The sequence below is a fragment of the Anser cygnoides genome, chromosome 8 (genome assembly GCF_040182565.1).
Source record: "Anser cygnoides isolate HZ-2024a breed goose chromosome 8, Taihu_goose_T2T_genome, whole genome shotgun sequence".
NCBI lineage: Eukaryota > Metazoa > Chordata > Aves > Anseriformes > Anatidae > Anser > Anser cygnoides.
In genome coordinates, this window is record NC_089880.1 from 1651631 (window position 1) to 1677098 (window position 25468).

A 25468-nucleotide genomic window follows, 5' to 3' on the forward strand; every position below is an offset into this window, starting at 1 on the left:
TCATCTCAAAATATTTTTTTTTTTTTTTTTTAAGTTTTTCTATACACGTTTTTCTGGTGCAAATCACTAGAAATACAATTGTCTTCACAAACAACAATTCTTTCTCAGAACGAGCCGTTTCACGAGAAAGTAGTTTTTTCTAAAATCTGGGAAACTCAAGCAGTAAGGACACCCAAAGCCAAAGAGAAAGTCCCTGTAAATGTTCAGTAGTTCCTGGCTTTCAGCTAAGACCCAGATCAGTGCAGAACTGCACACATGCACTCACTTCCCCAGGAATATTTGATCAAACAAAACAAACAAAAAAGCTTGCATTCTTCATGCCAAGCTTAATAAAACCACTTGTGCCTATTACATGCACCCGTATTCTATTTCCTATGATAAAGCATGGCCAATATGAATTGCAATAAAAGACAGTTCTAAGAAATACTTCAAAAAGACTGGAATTTTGGGGGTCTTTCTTGAAGAAAATGTCTTGACAGTCTCAACAAACAAGATGTCATCCCAACAAAGATTAACAAAGTAAAATACAAATAAATGATTAAAACATTTCATGTGACCTTATATTTATGAGATTTCAGCCTTAACCTGAAAGTGATACATTACTGATTTAGTTTTTGCAAGGAAGTCAGAATACATTTCCAGTTTGGCTAAATTTTCCGTTTCCAGGGAAGAAAAAAGTACCCAAACCTTACTAAATTGTTACAAAAAAGTCTACAAGCATTACAGGAGGAACACATGCCTCTGCCATGACCTCCCTCAGCGTTAGCCACCCCTCCTATGTTTGAATTTGCAAATGCTTGTCTGTATATAGTACAGAAGTGCCAAGTATTAAATTAATGCATACATGTATGTTGCATATTCAAGAGAACTGGGATAACTGCATAAATATGTTTAATGCATGAGTCCTCTAACGAATTTGCTATGGGAAGTTTACACTCCTCTGAGCAAGTAAAGAATGTTTAATTCAGCAGCATCTACACAGGGTAGGTTAAAAACAAAAGAAAACCCAAACTCCTCTTCTGCCCCAAAGCAAGCCCTTGCTTAAGAGATTTTCAGACCTCGCATTCTATGTTATTAGAACTTCAACCAGCCTCTGAATTTATGAATTATTTTAAGCAGTTTCAATGTTGCAGATTCTAGCAAGATTTGTACTGTCAAACAAAAACACTATTTTTATGCTGGAGTGCATTGGCTATACTGTATGACATATCTCCACCTTTGCTATCAGCTTTGCAGGCAACAGGAAATACCTCAGCTGGTAAATCAAACTAATTTAACTTGAGGTGATGGGTACCTTCTACTTTAAGACAAAAGGACATTTGGAGTTGATTTGTACAATACTGGAAAGAGATAACATTTGCTCTGCTTTGTTTTCTGACTGATCCTATAAGTAAAAACTGATCTTTCCAAGTTGTTTGTTCTCTCTTGCTCTACACTGTTGCCAGCAAACCTTGCTCTAGCTTCCTGTTCATTTTCAGAGCAGGCATCTCCAAGGACTGTAACTGGAAAACTGCTGGGAGAAGGAAGCTAAGGGCTACAAATTGTGAAATACATTCTATGCCCTACACTTTAGTACACCACAGAAGTATGCAGAAAAGACAGTTGGGGCAAACTGCTTTCATAATGTAAGCATGTTAGATGAGGCACAAGCAGCATCTTTCTCCTAGACAGCAACTATTTTTATTCAAAGCCAAATATTTAAATCTTCTATCATTCTGTCAAGACAATTAGACAGCACTGGCACAGTCTGCAACCTCGTGCACGCGTGACTCTAGCTCACATTGTGCATGCATAACTGCAGTCAAACTACACTGTTACGCAAGTAGTGCTAAGAACATCAAAACAGGGCGAAATTTAGTTTTATGCAAATTTAAGCCCTGCATTTGATTCATTCTGGCTCCGTGGGAGGTACAAACTCCAGCTGTAGCCGGTTTCCCCCCAAGCTCAGGCACCCTTTGGTAACTAAGAAGTTACAAACTGATGCTACATCGTGTCCCTACAGGGAGGGCACTCTTCTGCCCATTTTTAACAGAACTTGTGATTACTTTGTGAGACCTACCCGTCAGACCAAATTTGTCTAAGACTTGCCAATGGATTTAAAAGTTCTTGGGTGATGAGAGAGTCTCTGACAAATACATCGCAGAACTACACAAGGCTTTTAGTTTCCATAGGAAACTATATTGAAAAAAAAAAGTTCTAACTACAATGGGTTTTACATGCCCAAAGATGTATATATATAACTATACTGTATATGTATATAACTATACCTACCTTTTTTTTTCACTGACAATCTTGTGCCTTGCAAACTCCAAGACAACAACAAAATCTCTGTTACTCATTCTCAGCCCCACAAAAAATAAGTGTAATTTTTCAGTTCAACTGTCATGGAATGAATAGAAGTAAATCTGATGTTTTTGATTAAGGGCAACCAATGAGATGCCTACTTAAAAAATAAATAAGATTTTCATCATACACTAGACATTTTAGTCAGTGTAAATAGTGAAAATGTATACAACAGCTGAAGTTCCATGGATGTATACAACAAACCCCACACGGCTATCAAAGTTAGTGAAAGCTTTGGTTATGGCCAAGAGTATCTGCCTGAATTTAACACACTATAAAAGATTCCACTTAAAAGTTCTTCCAGCAAAAATTTAGCTCTTTTTCTAAGCTTCCATCTGCTGGATCATCATCTTTTTCTCTCATTACTAACTCTACTAATTTTGTACATAGACGTTGCTCTCACAGGAAGCAGTGCTCAGGATTTGTATGTATAATACTGTAAGAACACGAACTAAGAAACTCAGCTGTCATGGCATGCAATGTTTTCTTTTCACTTCGGCACTGTTTTGATGTGTTTTGAGAGTAAACAACAGTACTGCACAAGTTAACATCAAATATTTTCTTCTCATGCTGCTGCTTCCAGAGCAGCTGAAGTTCTTGACAGCCCCTCCAAGTGCAACGTACATAAATAAGTAACTGGACTGTACTTAAGAACTACCATAGTCAGCAACACTTGATTTCTGTTCAGCATTTCCCCCTCAGTGAAGCATTAAGGATGTATTACAGGGCTAAAAAAATCTGAACTTAAATATTTGTTTATAGTGGTCGTGGCAGGGATCCAAAGGTATTCATGTTAATTTACAACACATTTAGGTAAATGATCTAGCTTTGAAGACAGCCAATTCTGTAAAGGCCTCTTGTAGATCCAAATCTGTTTCTTATTTCCTTTGCCCACCCCACCAACTTTTTAAACCATACTTCGTGGTTGTGAAAGGTGATGGAGAGAATGACTGGGTATGGAAGTGGTTTAGTCTTATGACACGCAAAGCAAATGTGGACAGTATCCATACAAATTGTGCAGGCTTCTTTGCAGTCTTGCTGTTCACAACTCAAAAATAACTTTATTCAGCAAATAAACATGGAACAATCTCATTTTTAGACACACATAGCCAGGGATCTGTAAGAAAAGCAACTACCCCTTTACCTCTCTTTCATGGTGGCCAAGACCTTCCTCAGGATTTCTGAGATTGAGGACGTGCACCTCTTGCGGCAGGCCTGTTGTGCCTCGGCTTGCACAGCCAGATAAGACAGTAAAACTCTCCAGTAAGGCATGGACTGGGTGCGAATTATTAACGGGTGATAAGACGCACTCGCTCCTAGGCACAGGACCTGCAGAAGATTATACAGATGTGCATCATTTAGAGAAAGAAAGCAATACATATGTTACATCTCTCAAATAATAAAGTCCCTTTTGGTCACAGAACAAACAGGAACACAAACAAGCTTTATGTTCATTTTCCACATTACAAAAAAAAATATTTTAATTGTCCTTTTAAGTTCTTCTGTATATGCTAAATTGTTAATTCATTTCTCTCTTTGAAAGTCTAAATTTAAAGTACATACTCCAAAATGGAAGGTAGTCTTGTCTTTACCAGAGAGAAAATGAAGGATTAAAAAAGAAAAGAAGCCCAAAAATACCCAAAGGAGAGAAACAACAGTGAGGGTGGTAGGAGGAATTGTTTAGTCTTAGATGTAAATTATTTGTTTATGTCAAACATTGGTATCCCCAAACACTGAAAATTGCAACCACATATATAAAACAATGAAACATTAATCTGTAGTATAGAGTAATCACATCAGGAAGGATTTGGGCAAGTTGGATTTGTTGCTTTTGAAGCAGTGCTGATTTATAGTGAACATCGTTCAAATAAATTGGACAAAACAGTAGACATTTATCACATGATAAAATGGAATGTTTGTTTACTGAGTCTATTTTGTGCCTGACAGCAATTATCTACACTGATAACAGATATCTAGTCCAAAACAGAGTGTACACCCTTTCAAATAATCACCACAGCATGATGTAGTGCCATACTTTTATGTAGTATGTGAGACAGTGTGATGTGATATAGCTAGCTAGCACAAAAGCTGAAACATACGGAGCAGTTTACATTTGAACTATATCTCAGGAAACTAAAGCAAGACAAATGTTTATGAAAAGCAGCCCTGCTTTTCCAAAATGGCTCAAACCCACCCCTGACAGTAACAGATACGGTATGTTTTTGATTCAGAAGGTCACAAGAGAATGTCAATTGACTTAACCCCTAATTTGCACAAAAGTCAGTCAGATAAGAATTAGATGAACTGGTCAGTTCAAATGCTGTGACATATAAAGGAGGACCATAAAGCTGATTTCTGATTTCTCTGGCTAGCATACATCTGCAACTAAAGTAAAATGGTTTTGTTTGTTTGTTTCTAAATAAAAGTTCATAGTTAAAGAAAAATCCTCAAATGATCAAATAGCACAGCTCTTGCTGGTTTTGTGAAGTCTACATCCAGCTATCGTAGCACTAGAGATCATTTGACCTGGGTGTACATGTATGTTTAATTATATTAAGATTGACCTACACTTTGCTGGTTACAAATACAGTTCATTCAAGATACAGTTAGCAACTGGCCACTTAAAGTCAGAGAGCCCATCTTAAAACAGAATTTATGTAGAAAAAGCAAAGCCACTGAGAACAGTGATTTCCGCAGTGCCTTGGGTCATGCATGCCTTGTCCTGCAAAAGGAGACGTTCCTGAAACCCACCGGTGCATACTACATATCCTGCCAGCTCCTACAGAACAGGAGTGTTTGTCAAAGGCAGTGCTCCAGGCATAGATTGCACATGCCTGTGCTTGGGGTGCAGAAGATAAATTTCGTCCTCTGTACAAGGAGTAGCACTGACCAGCAGCTTCGGGGACTGCAGACTTTGTTTTAGTTGTTGTTTCTTTTTTTATCCTCTTCTTAAAAGCACATATATAAGATGAGAGCAGCCTAAGCAATGAATGTTGCCCTTTGTAACGCTTGATGAAACTATAGAATTAAAAACAATAATTATCACCAGTAGAAAGGGCTCATTTTCCTGATTTGCAAATGCAGATCAGAGAACCTGCAGATCAATGAGCCCAACCACTGGTGTGCACGTCCTGTAGCAGAACGAGCTATTATACAATCAGCACAAAAAACATTTCTAAACATGTGCATGAATTGGGCTAGGGAATTGTTTTCTCTTGCAGACCAGAGCGGAGATGACATTTGTTAAGATGCCTTTCATACAGGATCAAAAAGTAAGGGAAATTGAACATTAAAACATTTACACACACATGTGAGTGAAAAAAAAAAAAAAAGAATACCAGGGTTTGGGGAGAGGAATGTACAGGGCAAGATAGCAGCCTCTATGTAAAGGACAGTTAGAAAGATAAGACAGTCTGGCACAGGAATAAAAAACTGTAAGACTTGGAACAAGATAGAAATGGAGCTGCTGACAAAGAATGTACACTTTTCTTAGCAAAGGTTGAAGAGAAAAAGCTAGTACCTCCCTTTTGGCAGATGGATTCCCTCCTGACTACCTGTTTCCATGCAGTTCACCTACCAATCCTTCCCTCCAGTGTTCAGCTGGTCTTTACTTGTACAAGTCTGCCACACTAGTGGAGACTGTGCGGATTTCTCCTCACTGCCTGCATGGACGCATGTACATCAAGACGGCAGTGAGCAGGAGGTACAGGTGTGAACTGACACAGCAACAGGCTTTCTGTAGCGACCTTCCTGCCCGGCACCTGAAGCTCACGTTCGGAAAGCCCTCTCTGCAAGGCAGACTGCTCTATTAGTGAAATGGAAACATTCACAGAGGGAGTAGAAGTTCACATCCTGGATAACCACGTGCAGCTGAGCTTATCTACACAATGAAGGGCAGGCGGAGGCATGCCCACGCTGCCTGAGCTCCGTCCAAGCTGGAGGAGGGCCAGACCTCCTGCAGAAGCTGTGTAACCACGCTGGCAGGGCGCCCGAGCGGCGGTACCAGCCCTGACAAGGCTCACTGCCGTAGGGCCCCGATGGCACCAGTGCAGCTCCACAACTTGTGCATGCAAGCTGGCTCCCAGCTGGCCAGCCTGGGGCACGCCGCAGCATGTGACCAACCGTGCAGGTACGACAGCATTTCAAACTACCCATCACCACCACAGCCTGCCTCCAGCCCCCACATTAGCTCCTACCCTCGCGTGTTCTCCCTTCCACTCTGCCTCCTGAGCAACTACGCTCCAGATGTTGCCACTATGTACGTGCTTCAATGCTTTCTTTTGATTCCTTGAGATTTCTGTCAGCTCTGTGCACCACTTCCTTCAAATTGGAGTTGTTCTGAGCCGCGCAGTATAAGAAATCAACGTTTTTGGGCGGGAGACAGGAAGAAGGGGAGTTTTTTCTTCTGGCAGAGTTGTTTTCAGTCCAGACTCATTAGTGACCAAGAAAAAGTCCTTGAAATTTGAACCAGAGATCAGAATAACTACTGGAGGCTAGCTCCACTGTATTCAAACCACATCTGCTGTCAGATTACCCACATACAAAGATTTATGGTGGGGTAAGTACCAAAGAGGCTTACACTAGATGTTGCATTTCTGCAAAGTTTTGCAAAGGTGTTTGTGTAGTTATGTCCCAGGTCCACATTACGCTTCCTAAGAACTCAAGACTCATGAACGTTGTCTCATTAGCTTAGTGATATGGTTTAGTGGAGGACTTGTTAGTGTTAGGTCAGAGGTTGGACGAGGTGATCTTGGAGGTCTCTTCCACCCTAGATGATTCTGTGATTAAATGTGCTGGCAGTACCAAACAGTCATCATCTTCACATGCTGAAATTTGCATATTTGCTCAACCATCAGCCTGGGCAGTAGTGCCATGCTAAGCGTAATGTTTGCATGCCTGGAGCTAGTGCCAAGTGAAGGGAATCTGTATCACCAAGTCCACTGATGCTGGTCCGTACATGACGTAAGCCAGTTCCTTCTGCCACCTTCTCTCTATTTCTGCTTTATTTTAGTCTATTCTTACATGACACACACATCAGCACTGCCTGAGCTATTCACTCACTACTTGTTAACGTTTCTTTCCAGCGCTACCTACTACACCTACAGGACCTTTCCAGACAGCAGGGTGCCAATCCCAGGTACTCTCACTCCAGCAAGGTCTCCTTTCTCCAAATTAACTGCTCTCGCTCTTTTTGGCTCCTCTCAGACTCCTCCTGCTCACCTTCCTTCCCTCCCTGACACCTTCCTGTGACTGGAGAACTAGTTACTTCCTCTAGATAGTTGGAATCCTAGAGAGTGTGTATTTACAACTCTAAACAAAAGAAGAAAAAAAAAAACAGCCAGAAAGCCCTTTCTGTGACACTACTAATCTGATTGTTTATCACCTCCACTCTGCCTGCTTGTGTTTGAAAGCCAAGATGAAACCACAGCCTCATCCTCCCTGGGCTTCACCATCCTGCTGCTTCGCCATACACAAGCACCGAGATCAGCCTCTGCCAGCTGCTCACTGCAAGCCCACATCCTGTTCTTGCCAACTTCACCTGCACTGGTGACACTAACATTATGCCAAAACTCAAAATGATTGCTGCTTAAGAGCCAGTTTGTTCAGCTGATTCATCAAGATCACCCCTTCAGCTGCAGACACATACAGATACTCTCTTGCACCTCATCCCTACAGCTCACAGATTTGTAACCTCCAGTGTGTACATCCTAGTGTGGCTACAAGCCTTTGGAATTCAGTTCTTCCTCTACTGAGGATATAAATGCGTTCACACAGACATTATTTGGCTTTTGTTTAAATATCACTGCTTTGGACTAGATATTCATTCAATCCTGTTAGCAAATCCTGGCTCTTACTGCAATTAAAGATTAATTCTTTAACATCTGCAAAGCCTTTTGAAGAAGGTAAGCAGGTTAGGTAGTTTTATAAGAACCACTTAGTGCAAACGTGTTTTCTGATGGCAAATGTTTAGTGAATTTAGAATTTTAACTAACTGATCAGCATCGAATTATTTTTCCACTCCCAATTACTATGAATATTTAAAAGAAAATCTTCACATAGATCCAACTTTGTTTGATATGAACATCTGGAAGGTATTCAATACAATTTCAACATTCTTGTTTCCCATATCATCCATGCTACTAATGAGTAGCATGTGTTCTAACAAAGTAGCAGAAAAGGGAGTGAATACAATGGTGGAGTATACCGCAAGTAGCAGCCGAAGACCAGCTCAGAACTATGATGGATTTTATTCAGATAGTAAAGGCTAATATACTTTGTTATATTTCCATAGAGATTTCTAGTGTTGTCAGCTGAAAAGCGTGACCAGCTCCTGCAAATTGCACGAATCTGTGCTGTGGGTTCCACAGCACGTTAGCATGGTTTCCACACACCATGCAGGAAGATTCAAGCCACACCAACGGGATGTAACACTCCTTAGAAGGACAGATTTATCCTAATTGATTTTTAAATGAGGGAATGACACATACACAGTCATTATACATAAAGACAAAAATTCCAAATCCAGACTTGAGAAACACTAGGGATTTTCTGTGTTGTCAGGTACAAAGCAATATAAACTACAGCAGATCCTGCTAGAATTCATCATTTTGAACACTGTAGAGCAAGTCTTAGAGGAGGATAGCTATCAGAGCAGAGATTTCAGTATGCCCAAATGGCAGACTCACAAAAGTTGTTTTCGAGAAGGTTAATTTAAGGGCATTTTTTATATAAACTAGTGACAGTGAAAACTGGAACAAGGAAAGAAGCAGGATCCTCAAAGCTAGTTTTGAATAGCAAAAAAGGTTCTGAAAAGCAAGAGGAGAAAAAGTCACTTTCTCTTGAACTGAAGAGCTTAAGATTCATTGCAGAGCACCTAAGCAGACTTAGGTAATAACTTTGTCTTAAAACCTTCACCACTCATTTCTAAAAAATACAATTGCATGGGTGAAGAGCCACTATTCTACGTGGAATAATTTTTAACACCTACACAACCTTCTCATAAAGGATTTCTCACTGATGGAATAATTTATACCAAAAATGCTATAAACAAGGATTGAGGCAAACAAGAATTTACAAGTGAGAAGTTATGCCTGTCACTCAAAGAGAAAATATAAGACATTCTTACTTATCTTGTGTGGGTGGTTCTTTAACAACTACTGAATTCCTGCTCGTGTGCTCCTTCACAGAAGACTACCTGGGATGCCACATTCCTAGTGTTTCAAGGGCTATAGAGAACAATGGACTTCTTCCTCCAACTTTAACACCATAAGCAATTTTTACTACATATGACCATGAAAAAGCAGCTTCACACTCCTAAGCAAGCAGGACTTCAGTAAGGCATCCCTGCTCAGGATCAGTCATTCTGGCATTCAGTCTTAAGTCTTGAGGGATGGAAAAGGGAAGATGAGATGGTAGGAGACATCACAGCTACTTTGCGATGAGAGCAGCATGAAGGAAACTGCAGTGTTTCTTATCATGGAAGTAAAGAAGCATTTCCACCACCATCTAGGATCTGGACTGTCCAAGACTATTCCCGATTTTCCTCCTTGAATAACATGATCGCAGTAAGATACATGGGAGAGAAGCAAGATACTGAAAGGGCGATGCGTACACTGTACATTCCCACTGGCAGTAAGAAAATGAAAAGACTACTGTCCAAAGTGTTTTATATTTTATTTGTATAAATCCAGTGCTGATTTATTTTTGTCTTATGGACTATTTGGCTCTAGAGGGGAACAGAGAGCTATGGTTTTCTCATTCTATACAGCTTGTGGCAGCAGCTTTAACTCTGACAAAACCTAGCACATGTACTCAAATAGAAAAGCACCACCTACTCAAGAAGTGGTTTATTTCTCACGGGTGTCTAGAGCCCTCAGATTTAATCATTAGCCTTAGGAGGATCTCCTAGGTATCTTTGGGTATCATCAATACACAGCAGAAGACATCCAATTTCAGGACAAATCAGTCTAGGAAGCTACAGTCTGGGGATTTTGGTTACATACAAAATTACACCCAGGTAGATTAAAGAAAACTCACAAGCAGTTAAGCAGGAGGAAAGAGAAACAGGAAGGAGGTGATGAGGAACATGTAGAAGGAAATAAGGAGTGTAAACATAATCTTAATCTCCCATACACAACCCCAAATCTTCTCTTGAGAGTCCAAGATTACTGCGTTTCCATACCACTACAGGTTAAGGACTGAGGAACCACTAGAAAAATCCCATCGTTCACCCAAAAACGTTTCAGCAAAATTAGGACCATATATAGAATTTCAAAAACAATTCACTACTGGCAAGTTTAAGAATTGCAGCACTGATACCAATAAGAGTCCCACCTCGATAAGTGATATCTCTCTGATGATCTGTAGAATTACTGGTCATAGAGGTGGCACTGTTTCCCCTGTCTCATTTGCTAAATACCCTAATAAGGCCTAATAAGGCCAGCTGCCCAAAGAGTAAAAGTGAAAGGAACTGACATAAAAACTACACGAAGAGTTACTGTTTTCAGCATAGTGAGTGAAGGTGGAACAACAGCAAGAGGGTGATAATGCAACTTGGAAAAAAAAAACACAAAGTGTAATATTAAGTTAGCAAATGTGCTCAAATATTTTAGATAACTAGGAATACAGGTTTATGTAGCTTGTAAATTTTAGCAGTATGTATTACTAAATTTATTAGGCAAGATGTATCTTTGCTTCCATTCATAATGCGTACCAATACCCACATTAATCTTGCATTCCCAAAGCAGAGGGGAACTCCAGTAAAGCTTCATTTATAAGACAAGGCTGTTATTTTTCTGTTTACTTAATACCAGAAAAAAATTACACTACCATTCCCTTAGTATGTCCCAACACTTACTTATATACGTATTTTAATAATGCTGCTGGGGATTAGGTCTTATAAGACTTTCTTCATGCAACTATAGACTGTTTTAAAATTAACAGGTATCTTCCTTCTTTAAGGCAACTCACATATACCACAAATTCTCTAGAAAAAGTATTTTAAAACTTCATAATCCCCACCTGATGAGAGCTTGATCAGTCACTGCATCATAAACACTGGCTGGTATCAAGGAATTTAGAGCAAGTTCTAAATTAACAGAAGGAAGAACAGACAACTTGTGAATTTCAACATAGGCAAAAACTGAAGTGAGTTAATGTTCACTGAATGTCCTTGAATGCATTTGAAGGCTTCAGCAGAAAGGGACAAAAAGAGAAAAAAAGCCCACGAAGGAAAAAAGTACACACAGAAAATCAGACAGGGGAATATGAGAAAACAAGATTGAGGCATTGTACTGAAAACAAAAAGCCAGTATAGCTGTTCTATACAAGGCTAGGTAAGTTCCCCTTCACACCCTTAGTTGTCAGGGAGTTCTTTTACTGCCGCATCTGGCTTCTTGTCAGGAAAAAAAAAAAAAAGTGTATTTTTGATGGTGGTACTACTTTTGACTGAATTACCGTAGGGGTAAATGGGAGAGGTTTAAAATTACAGGGGAAAGATTCACGGACAAATTGTGGCAATTTTGGAAAGAAAAAAAAAAAAAGAAAACAAAAACAACAAATGGGTTAGTAGGGGGTCTCAAAAACCTCATATTCCACATGTATTTATTTAAAATCAGTAAGCTATAAAACTTAAACTGAGAAGACAAAAAATATATCCCCAAGAAATATTCAATACATATGGCAACATTTGGTTGTAGATGAAGTTAAAAAGTACAAGCAATATTAAAAACATGTGCTCATACAAAAACACATCAGAGGTTTCCCATTCCAATGCTCAAAGCCCACTAATCTTCAGTAACTCCATTTCATGACACCACCCTTGTTCTTTCCCTCTTTCTCCAAGGGGAGAAAAAATGATATTCTGCAACTATGCAATAGCCTACATGCTTCAACACAATGCTCACTTCTAATGTAAAAGCTGCACACAACCAGAGCCTTGCTCTAGTGCTCTCAATCCACAATTATCATCCCAGAATTAATTCCCATTCCACTATCATCAACTGTGTTACAGATACATTCCACATACGGACCCAACTACTCTGCCATTTCAATATATCAACATATTAGATTACACTATCTGCAAAGCATCTTGATCTTTTATTTTCCTGCAGTCTTTCTAGACATTTCTGTTATGCATAGCAAAATCTATCTAGCGTCTTCTGCCTTCCCATTTTGAGTTATTCATATCCATAAATGACACCCCCCCCCCACCTTCTTTGCATTGCAGTTTTATTTGGAACAAACTCCTGCAGCTGCTTTTCCTTTTAACAATCTTTTATGCCTCCCTGGAGGATGCATTGCAAAATCTCCGTTCCCACTGCTCCTAGTCCCTGGTAAAAGCATGAGGCTCATGTGCTCTGTTGCAGCTGAGGTGACTGAACCTCACGTGTCACCTGCATGGATCTCACATTTTTCTCTTGAGGGGAAAAAAAAAAAATCAAATTGTATCTTGAAAGCAGAAATGCTTTCTTTCACTTTCTTAAGAAAAAAAAAAAAAAGCATCTACCAAGATTTTGTCCTTATCTAGGACAATTTAAATTGGAAAACCTAACCATCAAATAAAACTCGACTTCTGTAGCAACATACTGCTACTTAAGAAAGTAGAATTATACCCAATCTACCAATTTTAAGAAGAATGTAGATAGCAGCCAAATTCATTCATGATAAAACTCACTGCAAATCCTCTGCAAGCAAGACAGGGTTAGTCAATGTCAATGTGTCAGTATCTTGTTCAACACATGGAACTCCAGGTGCCTTGTGTAGACACCTATTAAGCTAATTAAACAGAAAATGCAGAGACTGAAAAATCTGTTTAGTTTAACATCTGCTGAGCACAATTTTAAGACATTCCGATACATGAGGCATAATCTTAGAAAACAAACATCTGTACCTAGAAAACAAAGATGTCTTTCAAAGCAGATGTACTGCAACATACAAAGTATTGCTCTATCAAAGAGCTGCATTTTGTGACCTCTGCTGCACCTCTTTCTGACCAAAAGCACTGTCAGAGCCCTAACTTCTTTTGAGATTTGCCACAAAATTCTGCTTACAGAAACTCTTCTCTAGTATTTTTCCATTTTTAAGGCATGCACACTCATGCATTCATGCTTTCCCTCTCTTTCATCCCTTCTCCCAAGTATTTGGAAAACACTCTACTAACATAAGAGCATCTTTTTAGTCTGTATAAACAGAACAGCATGAATGTGTTGACTTTCATTTAAATAAACCCTGAAAGTACATCTTCTGTTTTCCATGCCAAAGAATTGAAGACAAAGTAGTCCATCGCTGTTTCAGATAGGGTTGCTGAGTTTTTCATGTTATCCTGAAGTAGTAGAAAACAGACAAATTTCCAGCAATTGGTCTAAAATACAAATGTAGGCGATTCTCCTGCATAAACGGTAGGTCCTGTGAAGCACCTATCCTTTTCCCAACAGTAGCCAACATTAATCAGGGCTTCCCTCCAGACATGTCTGCATTTCATAAAACTCTGAATTCCATCTCAAAACTTTTATCAAGACTATAAAAGATACTGAACCTAAAATGCAAGTAATCATTATGCCTCAACAGGCTGAACGGAAGAGCCAAATGTAGCATTCAGTTTTATCCCTGTTAATTGATCAAGCTGTCTCCAGAACCATGATGGTACAAAGAGGAAGAAATGAACAAACACAACCATTTCTAACATTCCTTGTTCATTTGTCCGAACAACATTTAAGCCTTTTGTTGTAAAAGTCTCTTTCCCCAGAGATAGCCCATAAATTGTCTCAGATTTATCCCTCTTTACTGTAGAAAGGATAGGAAGTTGCATGGAAACAATGAATGGAAGTGCACTTTTTATCAGGCAACGACAGGAAGCATTTGGCTTGGTTTACATTAGAGCTCCGTATTGGAGCCAAAAGGAAAGAAAAATAAAAACTAAATGCCTACTTAGAGCACAAACAGGTTTCAAAACCATTATATTTTTTAATTAATTAGTAATGAAACTCCTCAAACCATCCTACTCACAATACTGTTGTTATTGTATTCCTGAAAATGAGTAAATTGAAGATGACGGTGAAGGAAATTCCAGACTTCATAAAATCAGTTTCAGGAGCCAAAGAAAGATTTGTACTTACCTTCATGACCAGCCACACAGGAATTCATGCATCATCATATACCATGCACAAACACACGTGTAAACCTAGATCAGACCTCAGCAGTCTGTGCTTATCCAAGAAAACAAGTCTTCTGAGTCTCTCTTTCTCAGCAAAATGTTACTTATTTAAATTGCAAATGTATACTTCAGTTCTTTTTATGCTCTTGGGTGCTCTTGAAAGTGCTGACACAAGTTCTAATGATTCTCAAACCAACACAGGAAGTGCAGAATTATGCAAGGAACTGATGACAAAAAACTCAAGCTACTACCACGGGCCGTGGTCTTGCTTTGATACTATCCCATGAAGAGGAACAGAGGAATTACCCTTTTGCAATGAACCAGTGACCTATGTAATTTGGTATCCCACCTCAAGCAGCATCAATAGGTATAGACAAAGGTACCAAAATAATATTAGTAAGATTATAGAAAACATTCACTAGATTGGAGGTGGAGGAAGGACTTCGGTTTAGGGGGTTGGGTTGGTTTTCTTCTTCTTTATGGTCAGATCAGAACGACTGAAAATACATATATATACACATACATTTGTGATGTGTGTGTGTGTAATAGCTTTTCCAAAAAAAAAAAAATTGTAGTCACTTATAGCAGCTCTATCTACAGCTCTCTCAAACTTCCTTGTCATTTGTTCTCTTTTCTATCCAACTCTTATTAATCCATTAAACTGTTCCTACACAGCCTGCTCAGCTTCACCGGCACTTGTCATTCACTTGTCATTCACCTACATAACAAAGGGCTCTTTCAATGAAACATCTTGCTTTTATCTCTGTCAGTTGCAGTATTGGCAGGTAACCTTGGTTTTCAGAGAGGAAACAATGAATTTTGGCTGTTTCAATGCATGCACATCTGGAGGGAGAGCGGTGGCTTCCTTTCAGACATCTTTTTGACAGCGATGCAGGCTATGAGACAGTATAGCTCCCAGCTCAACAGCAACTTGCATGCGATCTTCTTTCCTTTTAACTCTGCCACCACCCTGAGGACACATGGGAGGGAGACTTGCCATTCACATCTAGCCCATGTGAAGAAGAGGCAAGCAGTCGCCATTTCTAATCCTTGGCCAGTTCTGAAGCATCTCGACCCTATTTCCAACCACAGGCATTTAGCAAAAAGCTGCTGGAACTGCTTTTTCCCCTTCCTTGGTCTTTTCTGTCAGAAGTTCTCCTGTGCTGACATCTAGGTGCTCCAGGCAAGCAGGAAGCTTTTAGCCTTCCCCTCCCTGTTCTCAGTTGGCACTTGAGGAAGATAACTTTAAATTAAAAAATGGCATTCTGCTCAGTGCTGAACATCAGGAAGATCTGATGAACGCACCATGGGCTGTGGAGACAGAACGAGCACGACAGGCTTTGAAATGAGCAATTTGCTTCTAGCCAGGAAGGGACAAGCTGAGGCTGTCTTTCCTACCTCCTCAGGTGGACATAGGTTGAAAATACTTATTGATGGATGAGCCCCTTTGTTAGATGAAGAAACATTGCTCTTTCTCAGGCTTCCAGATGCAGCAGTTGGCAACACCTTGCCCCAGAGGCCCACTGCTGGTGTGGGGAAGACCTCTTCTTACATTATTCAGTCCCATCAAACACAGTGGACCTCAGAAACAGCAAAAACCAAAGGGAAAGAAACAGGATTGTGGAAAAAGGGCTCCACAACTTAAAGAGCACCAGCCCTTTTCTAATTAAAAAAAAAAAAAATAATCATGAGTTCAGCCGAAGGCTGAATTCCTGTAACTGACCCTTTAAGGATGAGTTCAGTATCACTAAATGTCTCACTGCACAAACCTTGAAAACTGATTCATGTCAAGAGCCTAAGAAAAACAAATCCTCCCCTCCCCAAAACACTTAAAATTTAATTCTTCTATTGGGGAAAAAACAAAACAAAAAAGCACAAAAGCACAAGAAGTACTATACTCCTCTCCAGCTCTCACTCAGTTAACCAGCTCAGCTCAACCTCTGTGTTAGGATCAGCCAACAAAGCAGTTATGAAATATGCCCCGCTACACTTAGATTTGTGGATTTGATTTTATTTTCTGGTTTGTTTTTAATTAAGAAAGACTCTGTGCCTAAGCTTGTTCAAGACTCTGTGCATAAAGGAGAAGAGCATACAACGAGTCTTCCCCAGCGCTGAGAACACTTATAAGCCTTGCTCTGTCCTGAACTTGAGAATGGCGTCACCTTGGCAAGGGAACAGCATCCACACTCTCCTATTTAAATGCCAAAAAACTAAATACCAGCACACGTATCTCTGAGTTCCACAAGACGCTTCAGACAAGGTGGCTGGACCAAGCTTGTGCTGTTTTACACTGGTGGATGGCTCAAGCCACAGCTGAACCTCCAGTGAAGGCCATAAACATAACAGAGCAGTGGTCCTAGAGCTATTGTCCACAGGTCACTGATGGCTCAGAAGCTGCTAAGTGGTCTGTGCAGCTACATTTTCTTTGTGCCATTTTCAATTAAAGTTTGCTGGATAAGGTCAGTGGTAGTCCTTGCAAAATTCTGAGACTCAGTTTCTCCATATTCTAAAAACCTTTGAAACCATCCCCCGGGATATACACCCAGATATTGCTGCAAGAGACAAAAAACCTCACACTGAGTAGTGAAGTAAGCTTTTGTGTCATACCTTCTTTCAGGGATTTTTTCCCCAACAATATAACCCGAAATTTTTTTACTTCAGTATCTGATACCCTCACCCTTTTTTTCTAAACATACAAGGGTCACCAAAATACCATAAATGCAGGAAAAGCTTAGAACAAAGAAAATACATGCAGACACATTCTAGAGTATGGTGAGCAGCAAATCTAACTTAGGTTTTTGGAAGTATTTATCTTCTGTCAGGTTTTCCTCAAAAATCTCTCTCATTGACATTTTTGTTTAAAATAATTTTTAAAAATCCTTTGTTTCCCTAGTTCCAAGCTCCTTGGTAAAAGGCATGCATTATACTATAAATCATATACAAACCTAATTATCTTAAGTCAAATAATAAGCTTATATGTTGCCTGCAGAACTTTATTATCTGGATATGTTTATAAAGAACAGTATCAGATAACACCTTGGAGAACAAGAGGAAAAAGTTTTCTGAAGTGCACATGCTAGAACCTTTAAAACAGGATTTTAAATACTTATTACCAAAAATGAAATTCAATTTCCTGCTGTGAGACAAGGTCAGCTACAAAAAGATTTTAACCCTCAAGATAGGCCAATTATTGCAAAGACAAAAAAGCAAGGCCTGCTGAAACTTGCAGCTGCATTTTCTGTTTAAAACAGAAGCATCGTTAAAGCAGAGATACAAACTGTCTTAAAGTCACCACAGCAATAGTTCTTACCTATGCAATTTACTATTGCAAGCTAATCTTCAGCCATAATTTTTAACCATGTGAGCACCAGCATTGTTGGCTCACTGCAGCCACGATGGCTCACACAGATCAGCTGAAACACGAAAACAAAGTCAGCAAACAGCAAGGATTTGACTTAGTGTATTCAAAACCACACAGAACAGCAAACATAAGATGGCCTCTTAAAGGATGACCTTCCCGCAAATTTAGTGGTGAAAAACAGGGAATTTAGTGTTTGCAACACTACAATTATAATCTCCATCTTTCATATCTCCCCTCAATTTGTACTTGAGATTCAAAAATTCAATCTATTAGATTAGAATTGCCTTTGAGGTGAAAAAATTAGAAGACAGCCATCAGAATAAATGAAACTGTGTCTGCAGAAACTGCAATGTTTCTTCATGCCCAGGACATGGGAGCCCTTGCATGGGACCACACGGGCAGATGAGGGTAGAAGTGCAGCAGCTTAGCTGCGCACCAGGGTGAAGCCAGAGGCCAAGACAGCAGCTGGGCACTAGGAACGGGCGCACAGGTGTTATCTGAACCTTGCTGAGAAGCACAAGCTCGGTGCAGGACAGCTGGCTGGTGGGTGACAAATGCTGTGCTTGGCATCCGGATGTTGGTACAGGAGGAAGGCTCCATGCCTCACGTACGCAGGATGCTGCTTCATCTGCATGGGATTAGGAGGATGGTCTCAAATAAGCAAGTCTTTCATGGGAGGGCAAATCTGACAGATCTACACACACACAGATAGTTCTACAGACATAGGAATGAAAACCCACTGAAACTTAATGCTGCAGGTTTACCAGACAGGATGACTCATCCAACATCTCATCACAGCCAAAACCAGGGTGTCTCATTCCCTCCGTCTCTTTTCTTCCCACCAAGACTTCCCAGCTACCTTTCATGCCTGTTTTGATGCTCATCAGACCCACTCTCCCCAAGAGCTGATTCAACTCACTAATGTTACAGGAAACTAACCCAGCAATAAAGAGACTAAACAGGTTTTGGTCAGGCTTTAATGCACTTAGTGACAGGAAGGAAGGCCTGAAGAGCATCTAGGCTGGCTCCCACCAAGGGCAGCAGACTAGTCTGCAACCCTGGGCCAGAAGGAACCAGACCTATCTCCCTTTGGGCAGCCAGGAGCCATTACATTTGGTCGTGCTCAGGAAACCACAGACTGAATGCAAAAAGGCCTTCCTAGAAAGGGTTATGGTTCATTTCAGAAAATCTGCTGACTATGCAAATACATTTTCCTCCTAGTCCATGATTAGCACAAGTGACACAAAATACCACTTTCAAAAGACTCCTGTGCATTTTCACTTTGCAATTTTGACTAAATCATTTCTGTGGAGAATATGATAAAGACAGCTCAGCAAGTGCTTTGACTACTAAACAGGCTTCATGCAACAGTTCCAACATATATGTTCTCCAAAGCTATTTGACCTATATGTTGACTAAAAATTTAGTGGAAATGAGAATCAAACTAAGTCAACTTTTAAAGAGCATAGAGGAGACTCTTGGTTTTGAGCATGAAAGCTTTTCCTAAAGCAATGTCACGTACTTTCTTCAGCATTATTAAACTCACTATTTAGAGCGAGAGGACATTGTAGTCATGACACAAGACCTCTGAGAATTGCTTCCCTGACCAGCTTTCCTGTGAGCCCACTATTAATACCAGAGATAGAAAGCAAGACTGGGGCTACCACCTCCTTAGGTGGTAACCAAACCACATTTCAGTATGGCCTTCTCCTCCTCTTCATTTTCTGTGTTAAGCTCCTGGAAACTGATTTTACAACTACACTGCAAAGATCATCTTAGATTAGACCTGACATGGGAGAAACCTGAGGTTTGAATGGTTTTAATAATTTAATAAATGGATAGACTGTAGCCTTGATACATTTACATATCTGGGATCCCATGGCATGGTCCTTTAGATACCATAAAAATTACTTACTCTTGTTGAATTGACCTATTGCATTATATCCAGACAGAACCATCTTTCAAGGAGGTTGAAGGAACTGTGAGATACTTTCATCCGATCAGCATTCAGTCAAAGTTAGTTCTACCTGCAGCTTTCAGGGGGGCAGGAAGCGGGTGGGGTGCTATTAAAAATAAGCTCAAATACGTCAAGGGATAGATTTACAAGAATATAGGAAAGGATAATATTAAAAGATAAAGTACAAAGTCTTCTGGCCATTGCAGAAGAGGTTACTTCAACACAAATGCCCTACAGTAGAAGAGCTTGGAATGAACTAAAATTTTTTAATCAGTGTGAAACAAACAAAAAATCCTGAGAAGATATGATATGCGAAGTCCAATTTTTCCTTCAAAAAGGGAAACATTCTAATTACAATTTAAGGTCCCCAGTGGCTATACAGGTACGTAGTACATGCATTCAGCATGTCCATGCATCTTAGCCAGTTGCCTAGGGTTTCCAAACACCTGTCTGCACTTCCAGAACAGTAGCCCCAATAAAGCTGATAGATCTCAAAGTCCTGAACAAGCAAACTCCTGTTATTCTATCCAGAAGAAATCCTGAGGCAGAAAAAGATGTCATGGCGAAACGAGCAGAGCAGACTAATTTCCAATGGTCTTAGGCATCCTGGAACAGGTGGGCAGTGTCTAATTCAGAGGTAGCTACACTTACAGAGATTGAATATTAAACATGGACAAAAGCCCAAACAGTTCATAGAAAAATACCTCAAAGGAGGGTTACAACACATTGTTCCCGGGAATCACATGTGTTTCAATGTCTGTATACATGCTGCCTGAGTGGCTGTCAGGATCACGTCAAAATGACCAGCGGCTGCCAGGTATCTGCAGTAAAGACACCGGCCTCTCCAGTACACAAAAGCAGTCAGTCATATCCAGCATACACAGACAGAAAGTCTGGATCATCAACACAGAATTCAAATGACAAAATTCAAATCCATTTCCATTATTATTTTTTATTGTGCAGGATGATTTGATATGGTTTGATGCCTCAAAGTAGGTGGAAGCCTTCTAAAGGAGAAAAAGCACCTCTGATTTGGACTAGTACTGAAAGCATCTAATCATAAACAGCAGATTTATGGTCTTTAAACATATGCCCCTTTTTCTCTTATTTTTTAATAGAAACCTTCTCATCAAAATATACAAGGTTTTGTCTGCTTGGCATAATATCTATCTAAGTTAAGTGTATATTTTTTTCTGATATTCTGCTGCTGCTTCTACAAAACTGTCAATATTCAGACAAATAAATAAATAGATCTGCTCTTCAGGCCAACTGCTTTTGGATTACAGCTATGAAAAGTAAAAACTCTCTTTGTTTTTTCCTTCCAAAACTGGAAGAAACTGAACTTTATTCTCTAATAAGGCTGACTCAACAGGATGAGTGGAATACAAGTGCAGAGGTCAAGTGGCCCAAGAAATCCCTGTTTTGAACCTCCACACAAAGGGGCTGACAAAAGCCACAGAAACAATCAACAAGCTCAGTGCTTTCCACACTCTGGAAACAGGTTCTGTTTAAAATGTGATGTTACACATTAAACAAAGTTGCTAGGCTAATACTGAAGTGTGAAAAGCAATCAGCCAACCCTCCTCTACTCCACAAGTCGTTTCACCAGAATTCAGCATTGCCTGTCACTACAGTGAAGTTATCTTGAAACAAGATGCCCTAAATCAAAAATGCAAAACATGCTCCTCCTTCCAAGCTTCTCACTTCTTTTCTCCCCACTCAAATCCCACTATTTACTTCCTTGAGCCACTACAATAAGAGTTAAATGAACACAAATTTATTGGTTCATATCATCTTATACACCTTGCTGCATGTTCAAGAACCTCTTTGCCAGTTTTTGTTTTGTACTTCTTTTCCAAAATAATTTCTTTGGGGCCGGCATCGCTTGGACCTTAATGAAACAATATCCATTCTGTCTCTTGATTTACAAGGATCCAAGTTCAGCTGTTCCTATCCACATAAACCTCATGTGTCACTAGGTCATCACAACAGAAGTCCATGTTTCAGAAAGATAGCAAGCACAGCATGTTTGAACATCCAAGTATTATCTTGTTTGAGCAGATACTACCATGTGTCCGATTGTTGTAACGAAGCACCATCAATGTCACTCATATGAAACCAATCATGGGATTTAAAAAAAAAATGCACCAAAAATGCTTTTATAAAAATAGAAATGCCAGTACTAGAAGGCTTGTAGAGCTTTACCACCAAAAAACTACCTAGTTTATGTCACGTACTTCAGGTGACATAAACACATCTACATTTTAAATGCATGTTGCTTTAATACTACCTACGTTTGTGCTTTGCTTTTCAATACAGAGATGTTCTTGAAAGGCATCCTGTAACTACGCTGTAGCCTTCAACTCAAGAAACTTCTGTCTTAAAGGTTAGCCTTTCATCCTAAAATTGAGTTTCAGCCCCCTTTTAATGGCTAGTGAAGTATCAGAGAGAAAGCTGTGAGTGATACTACAACATTAAAGAATAACTTTTTATTACAGCAGAAATTATCTGCAAGTTAAACTGTATCATTCAAAAAAATAATTTGGGGATTGTGTGAGAATCCCAACATTTCTTTCCCCCTTCTGAACTGTGAGATTCTGTGGGAGCTTTACTGTTTTCTTTTTCTTTTTTAAATGAGAAGTCTTTTAGTCTGTTCTATTAAAAATAAATAGTCTAAAGGGTATTACCTACACAAACAGCTGAAGGTCACTACCCAATTGTGCTCATTATCTCACTATATAGCCTAATTCTCTAATGTGTTTTCTTCCGGGATGTGATAAATAGCTTTGTGTTTCTTTGTTTTTAACAAAAACTTGGAGATACCGGAATCTTTTAAGGAAACGGTGAATCATTTTGGAAGGCTGTGTGCAGTAAGAGTCGAAGTTACAACCCTTCCTAGATCTTAAAATTTCATGGCCTCAACTTCACAAAGGAAATCTGCTCTCCTGCATCCCTGCGTTTAAGAAAACAGCTCCAAAAGAATGATACTAATAAACTGGAATTTTCTGGTGAGGAACATCTCAATATACACATTCACAAAATGAAAATTCATTCTAAATAAGCCACAAAATCCACAGAAAGACCATGTGTTTTCCTTTCCACAGAGGATTCACCATGGTAATATACTTGCAGCTTAATCAAGTTAGGGCCAGCAAGTACATATACTGTAACACTGCCAAGTACTGAAATCATTACCTTAAACCCAGTATATATGCTGAACGCTTTAACAGCACATACTGCCTTCAACTCCCATTGAAATCTGTAGATCCTTGTGGGGAAGCTGTTTTTTTGTTTTTAATCATTATTTCATAGGGTCAAGCTCTTAGTCCTTAATCAGGCAAGAATCCAGATGAGGTCCACAGGAGATTTGCCAAAGAATGGACTAAATGGAGAGTGAGAAAGGATGACTCTAAACAACTTGGGAGCAGATCTTTACACAGAACAGAGAGCACACATATTGTACGCCTGATTCATAGGGAGTAATTTGGCTCACGCAGATGACAGCCACATGTAAAAAGATTTGACCGTATATATCCTATAATTGTGCCTCTTCTTTGCTGAAGAGAGACAGCATCATCACTGGACAAGCATTATTTTCATTAGCTAAAACATAATGCTGATGGAATATGTGAACTTTCCCAGTGCTAAGGTTCTCAAAATTGCTAAAATAACCATAAAAGACTGTAAATTAAATTGTAAAATAAAACATTTCGTAATTGTCATCTCTGATGTTCTTCTCCACTCTCCACCAGATATTAAATAAACCCTAAACCAAAACAACTTGACCCTCGAAGTAAAGTTTTATTTAGGAAGTTTCTTACTAAATACTACCCCTCGCTTATCTTCTTTGCACCTAGGGAAAAATTCAATCCCTGCTTCTTGCATCCCCCTTCTTCCCTTCTAAAATACAAAAAGATTTTATTTTCCTTCTGCTTATTCCTTCCTTTATTAAGTACAAGTCCACTGCTTCACACTACCTGGTTTTCCCCTGTACAGTTCTGACAAGGACATTTACAGAAATGTAGAGATGTGGTTCTACAAGAGTTAACAGGAACTACATTTTGTTAATGTACCGACCAGCTGCTTGTTAACTGTAACCAAAAAGAGCATGCACATCAGCAGTTCACTGTTAAATGCATTTTCAAACCTATTAATAAGCTGAAAACAATTCAAGCCCAGGACACGAGTACAGTGAATGCTCCCAGGCCAGCATCAGATATAAAAGAAGAACTGAGATAGCCTCCATATGAAATCACAATGGCTCTTCCCCTCATATAATCTTTCACTGACTCTTTTTTTAAAAAAGGAAGTTGGGGAATGGAGTTTTGATTCAGGAAATAAGTCAATTGTGCCCAACACTAACACAGCCTTTATAAGGCATGTATCTTAACGTTGCTGAAGCCTGAGAAAAAGTACCACAGCACCTCAGAGCTGATTCAAGTTTCACAGAAATATAAATGTTCACAGGCACATCTATAATGCTTCCCTTCAAGAGACCCCACAGGTGCCAAAATACATCTCCATACAAGGTAAAAGTTGAACACATGTTTTAGGGCTCAGCTGAAGGAGGACCCTTGACACTGTCAGCTGCAGGGAGTCACAAGGGGAGCAACATTACTGGTGGTGGGGTGCAATTCAGTCTTCTTTTCCAGAACAAAAGAAATCCAGACACTTCCAGCATAGTCAAAAAGCAAGGCTTCAGCAAAACAAAATGCAGGTAGATTCTGTCATACTGTCCACAAAATAATAGCTAACTTTAAAAGAGTAAGAATGTTCATGCGGCAAGATCACAGAAACTTTCTTGCCACCTTACTTAACTGGAACTAGATACCTCTGTGAGCAGTGTCTTTTCCCTTTCAACAAGACACACCAGCAGCCCTACGTGGGGCGTGAGTAGTGAGAAACCTTACAGTGAGACTTTCAAAGTGACTCAGCAACACTTACGATGCTAACTTTTCTTTTCAAGTACAATTAGTGAAGTATAGTGTCTGTTTTCTAAATAACGCTATCTTGGAACTTATGAGATGTAAAATAACTTTGCAGTGGAGTCAGCAGTCTGTGGGGCCTCATACATACTTTGTGTGCTTTGAAACGGCCCCCAAGAAAGGGCATTCAACAAAACGAGTAATATATCTTCCTGCTAGACCTGAGATGCACGTAAAAGCTTTCACTGAGTCAGCACATGGCAGTGGCAGTTTGTATCATAAAATCTGTTTTGCTGGAATTTGTAGCAAAAGGTAACCGTTGCTATGCATCTCACATATCTAGATTTTTTTTCCCCAATTATTACTATTATTTTTACAGAAGTAACATTTAAACAACCCATTTCAATGTATCCATAAGCAGGGAGAAGTATCCGTTTTTAATCTGGGGAAGAAATGAGAGCTACAGACTGTCTTTCTAAACTGAAAGAAGGTGGATATTAAAATTAAGTGCATTTTAATACAAATAAGTACAAGCAGATAAAGGATCTAATATAGGGCCCAGTGAATTAACTAAGTTTTTTCATATTGTTCAGCAGGGTTGAGATGAGCTCAGACATTTCAGGCTTTCAATTGCTAACACTGTAGCACAACACGCTGTGTTTGAAGGATTCCAGCTCCTGACAAGAACTGCTGCCTCCCCGTAATTTAGCCATTTTAATAGGAAAAAG

At 39.5% G+C, this 25468-nt stretch overlaps 1 protein-coding gene across 3 annotated transcripts in view; it reads right to left on the minus strand.

Moving 5' to 3' along the window:
* The window catches only part of TGFBR3 (transforming growth factor beta receptor 3), a 121569-nt gene that overhangs the window by 69085 nt on the left and 27016 nt on the right, over window positions 1-25468 (minus strand). For all 3 annotated transcript variants that reach the window (XM_048066977.2, XM_048066976.2, XM_013186548.3), the window contains exon 3: window positions 3488-3672. In XM_048066977.2, coding sequence (XP_047922934.1) covers window positions 3488-3672 — 185 coding nt within the window. The remainder of the gene's footprint in view (window positions 1-3487; window positions 3673-25468) is intronic.